General features: G+C 37.0%; 3 protein-coding genes across 3 annotated transcripts; 2 read left to right on the top strand and 1 right to left on the bottom strand.

Annotated features, from left to right (window-relative positions):
• Positions 1-215: 215 nt before the first annotated feature.
• On the top strand, positions 216-1,546 carry LOC122398401 (COMM domain-containing protein 5-like). The gene is made up of 4 exons (XM_043398206.1): positions 216-558; positions 625-817; positions 1,004-1,150; positions 1,242-1,546. The coding sequence occupies exons 1-4, from the start codon at positions 462-464 to the stop codon at positions 1,423-1,425; spliced, it is 621 nt and encodes a 206-aa protein (XP_043254141.1). The 5' UTR covers positions 216-461; the 3' UTR covers positions 1,426-1,546.
• Positions 1,547-1,821: 275 nt separating this feature from the next.
• LOC122398392 (NADH dehydrogenase [ubiquinone] iron-sulfur protein 3, mitochondrial) lies at positions 1,822-3,033 on the top strand. Its single transcript, XM_043398196.1, has 5 exons — positions 1,822-1,969; positions 2,046-2,111; positions 2,218-2,465; positions 2,545-2,790; positions 2,875-3,033. Exons 1-5 carry the CDS (start codon positions 1,906-1,908, stop codon positions 3,025-3,027), a joined length of 777 nt encoding a protein of 258 aa, XP_043254131.1. The 5' UTR covers positions 1,822-1,905; the 3' UTR covers positions 3,028-3,033.
• Positions 3,034-3,730: 697 nt separating this feature from the next.
• LOC122398355 (monocarboxylate transporter 9) lies at positions 3,731-11,001 on the bottom strand. Its single transcript, XM_043398124.1, has 5 exons — positions 10,090-11,001; positions 9,143-9,355; positions 8,948-9,074; positions 8,687-8,866; positions 3,731-5,243 (listed from the first exon to the last, which is right to left on the bottom strand). Exons 1-5 carry the CDS (start codon positions 10,229-10,231, stop codon positions 4,040-4,042), a joined length of 1,866 nt encoding a protein of 621 aa, XP_043254059.1. The 5' UTR covers positions 10,232-11,001; the 3' UTR covers positions 3,731-4,039.
• Between the last annotated feature and the right edge of the window lie 815 nt (positions 11,002-11,816).

The raw sequence follows: 11,816 nt of genomic DNA, 5'->3' as shown, positions 1-11,816 counted from the left end.
TTTTTAAGCTTGAAATTATCTCAATCGATTGATTTCAGCAATCAATCGATTGACGACCAATTCTGGACCGTACAGCTTTCATTCCGTTAAAAAACAATAAAATTCCTGTAATTTACGTCTAAACAATAACAATTCATGCAAAACAAACAGCATATGTGGTAGGTGGTGGCATCTGTGCCTAGAAAGAGAAACTACTCTGCTAAAATCTTGAATATTTTGTTGGCGTATAATCTCTCCGATTGTACCATTCTACTGTACATTTTGTCTACAAAGAAATGATCAATCCAACAGTTAAAATATTATTTATGAAATTAATAATTTAATGTACCTAACCTACTTATCACATAAACTCGTCGACTAAAGAAATTAACTCATGACCAATTACAGTACCCAATGTATGTAATTCGTATTTCCATTCTGTAATCCGTGGAGCAACAATAAACAACGAATTCGCGATTAAAATGTCAACTTTTCAAACTCAACTTTTGCACGCGTTGGGAAACAGAACGAAGGTTTTCCCCGAGCTAAGAAAGGTGTTTGTTCGTCCTTTGATACAAAGTAAGTTTATTTGTACTTATGCACCATAATCATAATATCAATAATTACGAAATTTATCTTTCATAGTTGCTGTAAAAGCAATAAATCAAGAGCACATAGAGGGAGGAATATTGGACAGGATAAGTCAGAAGTATAATGTGCCAGAAGAATCTGTGGATGAATATTATTCGGTCATTCATACAATACTAAAAGTCCATTTAGGCACACTCTCTCAAAATGTTAAGCCTGCTGAGTTCAAACAAATATTAGATGAATTAAAGTACATACCCCACTGTTTACTTAATGGCCAAATTTTATAAACATATTCTATGGGTCTAAATGAAACTTTAAACAACCAATGTTTATATACAAAATTTTCATCTAATCCTATAACATATACTAACAAAGTTTGACCATTGAAATCTGAGACACCCTGTATAATTTATTAACCAACATTATTTTCTAGATTGCCTTCAGACTGTATCGATGACTTGTCTACCATTGTGTACGGTCAAAAACGACCAGAACTAGTAGCAGGTTTGATAAATAGATCAAAATTTTATGCACACTTGATATCATGCAAGTGGCGTGTAGACATCACCATCTCTTCTAGGTAATTTTACATCTAGTCTAATCAATGTCAATTTTTTTTATTGAGGTATATTTTTAATATCAGCATAACTTATCAAATTTTCTATTTGTAGCACTATAAATAGGGTTCTGGAGCCACATATTATAATGGAATGGACATTCAACAATGGTGAACATCAGATATTCGAATTATCTTTGCCCAAACTCCATCAACTGAGGCATGCTGTAGCAACCATACTTGTGGAAATGCAAAAGGTTGAACAACAGTGTGCTTCAAAGAACATTCTGTGTAGCTGATAATCATATCTCTTTTTACGTTTTAACTGCATGTAATATGTAAACAAGACAATTTAGAATTAAGTTTTATATTGCAAGGATACTGCTATATGTAATAATGTAAATAATGAAATAAAACAAAGTACACTCCCCATAGACTTTCGTTCTAATCTGTATGAATTTTAATACAACGATTATATTATTCACCGGACCTTGCCTCGTCTAATTTTACTTATTGAAAAATTTTCTCGATGAAAAATCGTTCAAAAAACCAAAAAAAAAAATCTAGATTTTGTTGATCAATAAAGAAATTGGTTTTATCGTAAAGAAATAATCAGGCAACGAAGAATAGAAATTTTCAATTTGATTATTAATTATTATTCGCAGAGAACCGCCCCTGTACGTGTGTGTCAATTTTATTCTCTAGAGTGCGTGGTAAACGAATGTCGCCTATATTTGTGTAGGTGTTCCAAGTCAGTGTTCTGGGATTTTAAAGTAAAAATGACGTCTTTGTTAAGAAACTGTTTGAAGATTTCACGCAGTTTTCCCGTCACAGCTCCGAAATGTAAATAAATTTATTTCGATAATCCATCAATTTCTCTTACACGTATTATGTAATAAATTATTAACTGAACTGGCAGGTTACCCGAATCTTCTTCCTTCGATAAGAACGTCCACTACGGTGACTGAAAAAACAGAAACACAACGTACGTAACATTATTATTCACTGTATATTTGATCATCGTTTAATGCCACGAATATATGGTCTTTTATGTATTTATAATTTACGAAAATATTCTATTTTTCTAATAGCAACGATACGTAAACGTACTCAGGTGGAGTTGGAGAATTTAAAGAAATTTGGTCAGTACGTTGCCGAATGTTTACCAAAGTATGTGCAAATGGTGCAGATAGCTGCCGGCGACGAGCTTGAAATATTAATTGCCCCGGATGGCCTTACTCCGACATTGTTATTCTTGAAAAATCATCATACCGCTCAATTTACTTGTTTGGCAGATATAACTGCGGTAGATGTTCCTACACGTTTATATAGATTCGAGGTACGGCTCTGTTAAATTATTAATTTATATATTAATATCTTCTGTAATAAATATCGTTTCCTAATCTTGCGACTTCTAGCTTGTCTACAATCTACTGTCGCTGAGATACAACTCACGCGTTAGAGTAAAGACTTATACGGATGAATTGACTGCCGTGGAATCCGTAGAAAAGATATACGATGCTGCCAATTGGTACGAAAGGGAGGTGTGGGATATGTTTGGTGTATTCTTCACCGGTCATTCGGATCTACGTAGAATCCTTACAGATTATGGTTTCGAAGGACATCCGATGAGGAAAGATTTTCCACTGACCGGTTACGTAGAGGTAGTTTAATAATATAATTTAACGTACTTTCGTAGATATATTTAATGTATAATAAGCGATATAAAACACGTGTTCCTATGTTAGGTACGCTACGACGACGAGAAGAAGAGGGTGGTATGCGAACCGCTAGAATTGGCGCAAGAATTTCGTAGATTCGAATTGTCTGCACCTTGGGAACAGTTCCCCAATTTCCGTTCACTTCCAACATCTTCCGAAGATGAACCGAAAAAAAAATAAGTCATACGATATAGTTGATGTTTTCTGATAGCTTGGAAGAAAAAAAAAATTTCACATTGTCGAAATTTTCCACATAGGAAGTATATATAAAAATCATAGAGAAAGGGCCACCTTTTTAACATTCATTTTACCATTCGTTTGGTAATATCAAAACTGATTGTCGCTATTATTATTAGTATACCCTTGAATAAAGCAGGTACAAACTATTAATTTTTTTTTTTTTTATTAACCTCGGGAATATAAGTAGTTGCCCATTTTCACAGGATTGCTACAAAATCATATATGCGTACTTGGTGTCATTTATTTTACATATTGTATAGTATTATAAATGTAATTTATTAATTACAAAGTGCTTATTTCTTACTTTTAAGGCATATTTTTCGGTGAATTGTAAACAAATCTAATCGATAACAAAATTTACTGACCCTATTTCAAATGTCCAAGTGTTTTTTTAACAGTTAAGGAATTATATACATGCTTATCCCTTTCTCAAGAGAAGTGTAAAAACAAGTAATTAACTTTTCTTTTTTTCTTCATAATTACGTACATGCTAAGATAATTAACGCGCACTAAATTATATTATTGCATTCTGTTCTTTAAGTTACAATAGCACCAGCAGCCAGTGCGCTTTGATCTAAGTACTTAGTTACTCCTATGTGTGTTTTCTTTTAGTATTTAATAAGAACTTACTTCGAAAGAGTAATTGTTTTCTTTTCGCACTCGTAAGGCAAGATACTTTCCAATTTGGAGAAAAGAGAAACTCTCGTGTTTCATAAAAATATATCTTTTTGAAAATTGTTTCCCGACAATCCACCTGAAAATGTGCGCGTGGATCGTACGTCATCACAGTGCCAGTAGAATATACAATAACATTCATTCTAACATCACAGTATTTCATAATTATATACTTATTATTATACCGAGACACGCTATATGAACTTCTACAATAATCGTACAATTGAAACATCTTCTCAAACCGCGGGACAGCGAACCCCTTTTGTACACGAACGAACTATAATTTCTCGACCCGGCTGGATTTCTCCATCGCGTCTTGTCTCTTTCTAATGAACGGCACGAAACCCCACAATGATGCGCCTACGACTAAAATGATACCTAATATGCTAAATATCGGACCGTAGCTACCGATTTGTTCGTATATAAGGCCGCAGATCGGCGGGCCGATCAGCTGTATGATACCGTTCACGAATAACGAGATACCGTACGAGGACGTAAGCTTCTCCGTGCCCAACATGTCGGCCATGATAACCGCGGTGATACCGACGTAGATGCCGGACGCCAAACCGAATATACCGCAATAGACCGACAGCATCACGTAGTCGGTGGCTATTGGCAAAACGGCCAACGAGATACCAGAGATGAACAGACCACCAACGAAGTACCAATGCTTCGGCATTATAGAGACGTCGGAAAGAGCGGAGCCGCCGATGCGTCCAATTAAATCTAAAATCGATACTATCGAGAGAAGAAGGGAAGACCTGTTCTTGTCGAACTTCAACGAGTTCGCGTACGCGGGAAGCAGTATTACGAAATTCGTGTAGCTGACGGCGTTCGTCGAGTTCGAGATCAGGATCACGAGATATATCGGGTCCCTGAGTAAACTGAAATCGAAGAACTTGTTCTGCGGTTTCTCTTCGACTTTGCTCGTCTCGTCGGCGGTCTTTCTCGTGAACGTGTTCGATATAGCGTTCAACGTCAGCGTGGATGCCCTCTCCGGGTGCAATGCGGACAGAGTGCTCCCGTGATACGGGGTGCTAACGTAATTGAACGACGAGGTGCTCGGCGACTGGAAGGGCGACTTCCGTCTTGACAGCTTCCCAAAGTCACCGCCGCGTTCCGGGACCGCGTGCAGCGCTGGCGTGCTGTGCATCTGACCCGTTATCTCGCGTCCGGTCGGCATGCTTATCTTTCTCGTCCTCGTCTGGACCGGCGTGTTCTTATAATATTCTAATGCGACGCTAGACGCGCTCTTTGGTACGATCGGGGCAGCCTTCTCGTTCGAGTCCGCGTAAGAAATCATACAACTTAATTTCTTCTCGTCCTCGGGACTAGTTACGATTATCGATGCGGCTTCCAAGTCATCGTCGTTCGACTTATTCGACGTCGAAGCGGGCACCATGTGTCTTTCCACCGGTTCGTATAACAGAGCACTCGCCCATACATTCAAAGTGACAGCACCCATTATTAATACCGCACCTCTGTAAAAAAGCAAAATAAACTTTAGCAAAAACGTTTCCGTCTATTATCGGGAATGCAATAGCTTACAATATCGTCATCAGGATATTCCATGGCTGTCGGGGTTAAAGAAAAGAATCGGTACGAACATTAGTGAATCGACGCTGCAATCGAACTCGTGTTACAAAAGCCTGACGGGCACAGAGGACGTAGGCGCGTTAAGTTCTCTAGACGTATTTCGGACAATTCTATCACACTCGTAAATAGTGAATGTTACATCCAAGTTACAAGTCAATGGAATTACTATACAAATACATTCGTTCGACAATTGTATAAGTATGGAATGGAATAGGAAATATTTTTTCAAATATTTGATGATCTTATGAGGATCTTAATGTAAATGACTATGATGTAATAAAACGAAAATAATTAAGAAGATAACAAATACAAGCGTTTATAGAAACGCTTTATTATTTATATTCCTTTGCATACGTCTCGATTACATAATCAGAACATATAACATTCCATTTCTTATCGTTATTTATAAAAAAAAAAAAATTATATAAAAGTTAATACCATGAATTACAGGTACTCCACAGATACAGTTCCGCTAATACAGTCTGTAGTAATTAATCCATATAACATACGAGACATTGTCGTCGACAATTTCGCTAAATATTATAAGTAGATTAATTCCATATACTTTTGTAAACTATCACAGATAAAATTATCACATTAACATAAAGTCTTATATATTCCATAATATACGAGACTTAGTTTAACACTATTGTTACATAACTGATTTAAGCAATTTACAAGGTACTGGTACAAGTATCTCAGAGTCTAGTGCGCCGTAATTATTCTTCAATTAGAACACAGATAGACAATGACATACCCGATGTTGCGCGTCAATCTGAAACAGTTAATATACATAAAACACAAACAACATGTAGGAAACTAGTGACTCAGATGCGTTCGTGCAGAACATGGAGAACAGCTCGAGAGATTAGAGTGATGCAAAAATGTTTGAAATTTCGTGAAAAAAATTTAAAAAAAAATATAAAAATAATAATAAGAAGTTATGTTTTTAACGTGTTTCAGATCGCGTACAATATTCTTTGCGTAATGAGAAGTTCATCTTCTTCGAAATTCGCATTTTGTCCCTATCCTCTTCCACGGAACACATTTTTTCTGGAACAAAAGAAAAATAAAGGGAACGCTTAGACAGAACAGAGATTTCGATCTTACGTATCTATTCAACGTATTGTTCAAGTGAACTGTATATATATATGTATATATGTATAAATAAAATGGTTTACGTTCAATTTGTCACGCGGTAACGCGTTCCACAAATTAGCGGCGATTAGAATTTATTCGATACGCGAGATATTCGTTATTTAACGACCATAAATTCTCTCGTCGAAAAGTCATTCGACGCGGCAGCACAGTGTGCCTCTGTTGCTGGAAAGAAAACTGGAAAATAAATGATGACAACAGACGAAGTGCAATTTTTGACTTTGACTTACATTGAACTATCAACTAACATACACTCATATTTGTTGATCAATTGATAACGTCTACCCACACGTTCACCTTCCCGATAAATAAACAAGGAAACAAGCAACGAGCATCTGTCTCGACCAAAAAGATAAAATATAAATTTTTCTTTTTTTTTTTCTTTTCGATTAAAAAATCGTCTTTTGTTCGGTTATCGCAATTTCGAAACAATAAAATTAAACGAGCAAATTCAATTTTATCGTGTGTATTTTTTTTTAAGTCGCGACACGTTCCAACACCAAACACGTGAGCATCACGCGTTTGCTCCATAATGCGTGTGCACGTAAAAATGTGCAAGTACTTTCAACGTCAAACCGTACGTTTCCGCGGTCTCTTGCGAACGTGATTATTACGTATGCACACAACAAAAGATATTTGCATGTACACAATTACTCGCCTCGCCGGCTGATTATTCCGTCGATTTTTTTTCTCGCTTCCTGTTTCGACGAGCACGAGAAGCAAATTCGTTTTGAAAATAACGAACAAAAAAAAAAAAAGAAGTGTTATCTTCTATGCACACATCCGTATTTTATTTTTGATTAAAATGTGTTTATACGAGGGGGAAACTTTTTGGCAATGGAACGTCAAATATTAAGCGTATCGTCAGGGGTATCGGGGTAAAAGATACAAGTACGTGGGCTATTCGACAAAGTAGAGGATATTTTTAAACGTGACAATAAACGACAGGGGGGCGAGGGGGACAAAATCAGGCGAATTTAGCAAATCGCGGATTGATGATTGCAAGGATCGCGTACGAAGCCTTTAAAGTCGTCATTATTAAGATGAAGGTCACCACGGGAAGCTACTTATGGTCTAGGTGTACTTGCGTCCTTTTTTTTTTTTTTTATCGTGGTCACATTGCGGTTGGTTCTAATTTAAAATAGTGGAAAAACATATTACTCAAAATGTAAATGTTCGATGATGGGAAAAACGATTTTGATACAAATAAACATAAAAAAAAAAATAAAAAAAAAATAAACGCATGTAACTGAATAGGTTTCTTACCTAAACACGCCAGGAGCGGCTCATTATTTATGACCTCAAGTGCCGTTTCAGTTGCAGACACCCGGGTTAGTATATTAATTTTCTCGATTACAACAGGAAAATGAGTAATTCTAACTAGCAATTCTTCTACGATCGATGACGTTTCTTTACACGTGTGTACACTTTACCGTACAAACGTCGAACGGTTAATGTTCGTTATTTTTAGCGATAACACGTTTGACAGAAAAGCTGTAAAACAGCTAGAATAGCTGTAAATTTACAGAGATGTATAACAGTATTGTTTGCACAAAATTCACGCGTGGTTTATCTGAACATACCCGCGGGAGGAACTTTCTGAACATGCACATCAGTCAACTTCACATTTATTTAATAAATTGTAATAATGATGTAAAAATACTCACCAAATATAATCTTCACAAAATATTACGACAATAACACTTTATTTACAGATCTTCACGAGAACGAGAAGATGCACGTAAATAATACACAAATGTCTTGTACTTTTGTAACACACTTTTTTCCAATGTTACAAATTACATCAAAATGGGACAATTAAGGCCACAAAATCACAGATATATTAAATTTTGTCAAAATTAATTAAAAATTAATGTACGAGAGCGTATTTTAATTTTGTTATTTCGTTTAGGGCGATTGAGAAAAAATTAGTTATTAAATTCAAATAAAAACATATTCGAAACAATTTAAATACATAACATATCGTTGTTATATCGATTCAACCCAATGAAATACTGTTAAATAAATGCATATTGAAATAATGATAAAAAATCTCAACTTTCATTTTCAATAATTCATAATGATTTCCTGTTTTTAAAATTACAAGTTTAATGTTTAGCAGAAAAATAGAGTCGTACCTGTTTACTCATACATGTAACAAAAGACATACCTGTATCCATATTCTCGTAGAAGAACTCCAAGAATGGGAGGAAGGAATATCGAACCCAATGCACTACCGGATATGCAGAGCCCGTTTGCAAGCCCACGTAACCGTACAAAGTAAGAAGTTACAATGTACACTGTCGGTGGGAAAGCCAGTCCTGCCCCGATTCCTACCAGGACACCGTAACTAAAAACAAAGCAAACAATAGTTACATTTAAAGCAATATATATAGAAGATATGCATTTTCATCAATGGCAATACAATTACCTAACACATAAAAAGGCCACAGAGTTTGCAAAATAACTCAGCATCATTCCTGCAGCAGCAAACGTTCCCCCTAGGAGAGTTACCGTTCGATAGGAGTATTTAACTGACAATACACTGGAAAGAGGTCCTATAGAAAAGGAATAATACAAGTTAATTTTTTAATTTGTGATCTTAGATGTTTGATGGAAATCTTACCAAGCGAACTATATAGAAAATAGCACAAAGCTGGTATCCAAGCAGCTGTAGAGGGTGATGTATCAAAAACTTCAAGAAATTCAACAAACAGAACACCAAATGATTTTACTGTTCCTGGGATAAGAAGATTGACCATGACAGATGCTAAAAGAACAAGCCAACCCCATCCTCCATCTGGTGGAACTAATTCTTCTTCGGCTGTTACATTTTTAACTGAAGAACAAAATAATACATCTCTGTTGGAAAGACTACTAGAGGATCATATTGCTCATTTTATTGTTTAAAAATTTCTTGTTTTATTCATAATAAAACAATGATTTGAAATGTATGAAAATTATACATTATACATCTAATACTATTTTTGTATACAGTTAAAAGACAATGATAAATGTTGTAATGCTTTCTAATCTCAGAGTATGTAAAACAGATGGGTAAAATCTTCATGTAGATAAGAATCTTCGAATAATGAATAAAAGATAAACGACTTTTTATTCATTATAAAATATCATAAATAAAAATAAGAAATCTAATTATAGAATATCATAAACGACTGTTAAATCGAATAAACATCGCGAATAAATCGTTACACATTGTTTTTATTCAAATGAAATCGGACGTCGTGTCTGAAACTTTTCTTGGCCCTAAATATTTTGCAAACTTTGTTCCGTTCAACAAGTAAAAACAAAAACAAAGACGAAAAAACAGAGGAACAAGTTGAAAATCAATGACTCTGATAAAATCTATTAATAGAATTTATCCAGGAAAGTTTAAGTATCAACAGCCGAAGCGTAACATATTTTTAGGCATCGACGCAGAAATTAATAACACGAAACGTTGTTACCCCCATTTCCGTTTCGTCAGTCGAAACTCGAGCCACGAATGTAAAAAAATAAATGCCCATCGGATCCATTCGAAAAAAGATAAATAAATTTAAATGGACAATATACCTTGCTTGTTGGTCCCGTTGAGATTAGTTTCCTTCTCGTTTTCCGCGCTCTGCGCCACAAGCTTGTAATTTCCCTTGCCTTTGCTCGCCCCGAATTTGATGTTGATTCCATTGTCTTGATCTTGGACTCGTTGCATTGTCATCGACCTTTTCTTTTACGTTCACACTCGCGCGCGCGCGCATATACGCATGTATCCGCGTACGAATATATTTGTACAAAGGAAAAGCGAAACCGATCGCTGATACCGCGAATAAAGAAAATCTAACGCACGATTACGGTGTACGGTCGTGCATACGGATAAACGTAATGAAAAGAACACGGAAAAACGAAAAAGAAAAACGACAGCTAGCAGATAGACGGAACACGGTGAATTACAACACTGAAACTGATTATTGCAAGGACCTGCAAGCGCACCGATATCAATGTTCACAAACTGCAGGATCAGCAGTTGTGTCCTCCTCCCCGATTACCTCGGACTTCATCAATTTCAATCTGATGCTGGTCACACCTAGGTCGTGGCTCGTTTTGTTCCCCTGATAAGGTGAACCTCTTCGTGATCCGGTCATAGACCTTCTCTCCGTTAACGATCTCCTTCGAAATAAAGGAAAATATCCGCGATGCAATTGACCCGACGCCACTGACAACGATCCGCAATGCGCCGATGTTGCGAGCAATATAACAACTGGTTTTACACCGCCGCCCGTATCTCTTGCTCCCGATACTTTGTCAAATTGCATAGAGCACACAAACAATCGCATGTATACGGGATTCTCAATCGCGGTTCACTGTCATCCCCGTGTAGAATAAACGATATCGCCACCCGCGATGCAACACGCGCAACCAAAACAGCTCCTTCGTCACGGAACGACCGATCAGCTGTGTATCACGCAGGGCCGTTTGCCACTACTTCATCCTGCCTCCCACCACATTCCCCTCCGCGTTTTCCCCGATTCGCTCTTCCCTCCAGCCGTTTCACGATCCCCCCCCCTTCGAATGGTATACTCTCTTTGTGCTTCTCCTTTCCTGTTTCTAGCTCTCTTTCTCTATTAACTTCTGTACGTCGAGCCTCCATAGAGGAGAACAGAATAAACCGAGGAACAAGGGAACGGAAAATTACGACGGACACCAGAGAACGAACCGGGGCCAATGTAGGAGTTTGTCCTCTCACCGGAACGCCCCATATGAATTTAATGTTCGTTGCGCGCGAATGCGTCCCACTTCGGGAATAGAGAAATCGAGGTAGGGAAAACAAGCATCGAGCGCAGATAAGCCCTCCTCGTGCCCGATATTGAATACCAATCGTGAAAAAAGACGCCTGTTTATCGTCACGAGCGATTCGCGTTCCGGCTTATCGCGAAAAGGTAAATTCTAAACGACCCATCGGTGGGTTTACTAACCTCCTTGAAAAATCACTATCTATCGGTCCCTTTCCGGAGGTTTCGACGAACCAACTTTGAGGGATCGCTTCTGTTTAACGCGCCTCGACAACAGATGGATTTATGGATTATTTTAATTATTCGTTACATATTCAACGAGTATATCGACGCGTGAATTTTCGTTCGTACGTTGACCCAAATTTTGATGGAAAAATGCACGTGTCGCGTATGTTTTACGAATAATGTACAATTGTTTGAACTGCAAGATGATTTACGTAAACTGCGAGGCGAATGATTATCAATACAGACCTATGTAAACAATTTCTACGCAGTCACTGCTTTGTTACGTAG

Source organism: Colletes gigas, unplaced genomic scaffold (genome assembly GCF_013123115.1).
Source record: "Colletes gigas isolate AHSC1104 unplaced genomic scaffold, ASM1312311v1 Colletes_gigas_Sc00011, whole genome shotgun sequence".
NCBI lineage: Eukaryota > Metazoa > Arthropoda > Insecta > Hymenoptera > Colletidae > Colletes > Colletes gigas.
This window is presented reverse-complemented; position numbering and strand designations above follow the sequence as displayed.

Coding starts and splice junctions, on each gene's coding strand:
- LOC122398401 (XM_043398206.1), top strand. CDS start 462: ATGTCAACTTTTCAAACTCAACTTTTGCACGCGTTGGGAAACAGAACG. Junction 559..624: donor TGTTCGTCCTTTGATACAAA/GTAAGTTTATTT, acceptor TATCTTTCATAG/TTGCTGTAAAAGCAATAAAT. Junction 818..1,003: donor CAAATATTAGATGAATTAAA/GTACATACCCCA, acceptor ATTATTTTCTAG/ATTGCCTTCAGACTGTATCG.
- LOC122398392 (XM_043398196.1), top strand. CDS start 1,906: ATGACGTCTTTGTTAAGAAACTGTTTGAAGATTTCACGCAGTTTTCCC. Junction 2,466..2,544: donor CACGTTTATATAGATTCGAG/GTACGGCTCTGT, acceptor TGCGACTTCTAG/CTTGTCTACAATCTACTGTC. Junction 2,791..2,874: donor CACTGACCGGTTACGTAGAG/GTAGTTTAATAA, acceptor TTCCTATGTTAG/GTACGCTACGACGACGAGAA.
- LOC122398355 (XM_043398124.1), bottom strand. CDS start 10,231: ATGACAATGCAACGAGTCCAAGATCAAGACAATGGAATCAACATCAAA. Junction 8,867..8,947: donor GTGGCCTTTTTATGTGTTAG/GTAATTGTATTG, acceptor CTTTGTTTTTAG/TTACGGTGTCCTGGTAGGAA. Junction 5,244..8,686: donor CTACGAGAATATGGATACAG/GTATGTCTTTTG, acceptor GCTTTTTTACAG/AGGTGCGGTATTAATAATGG.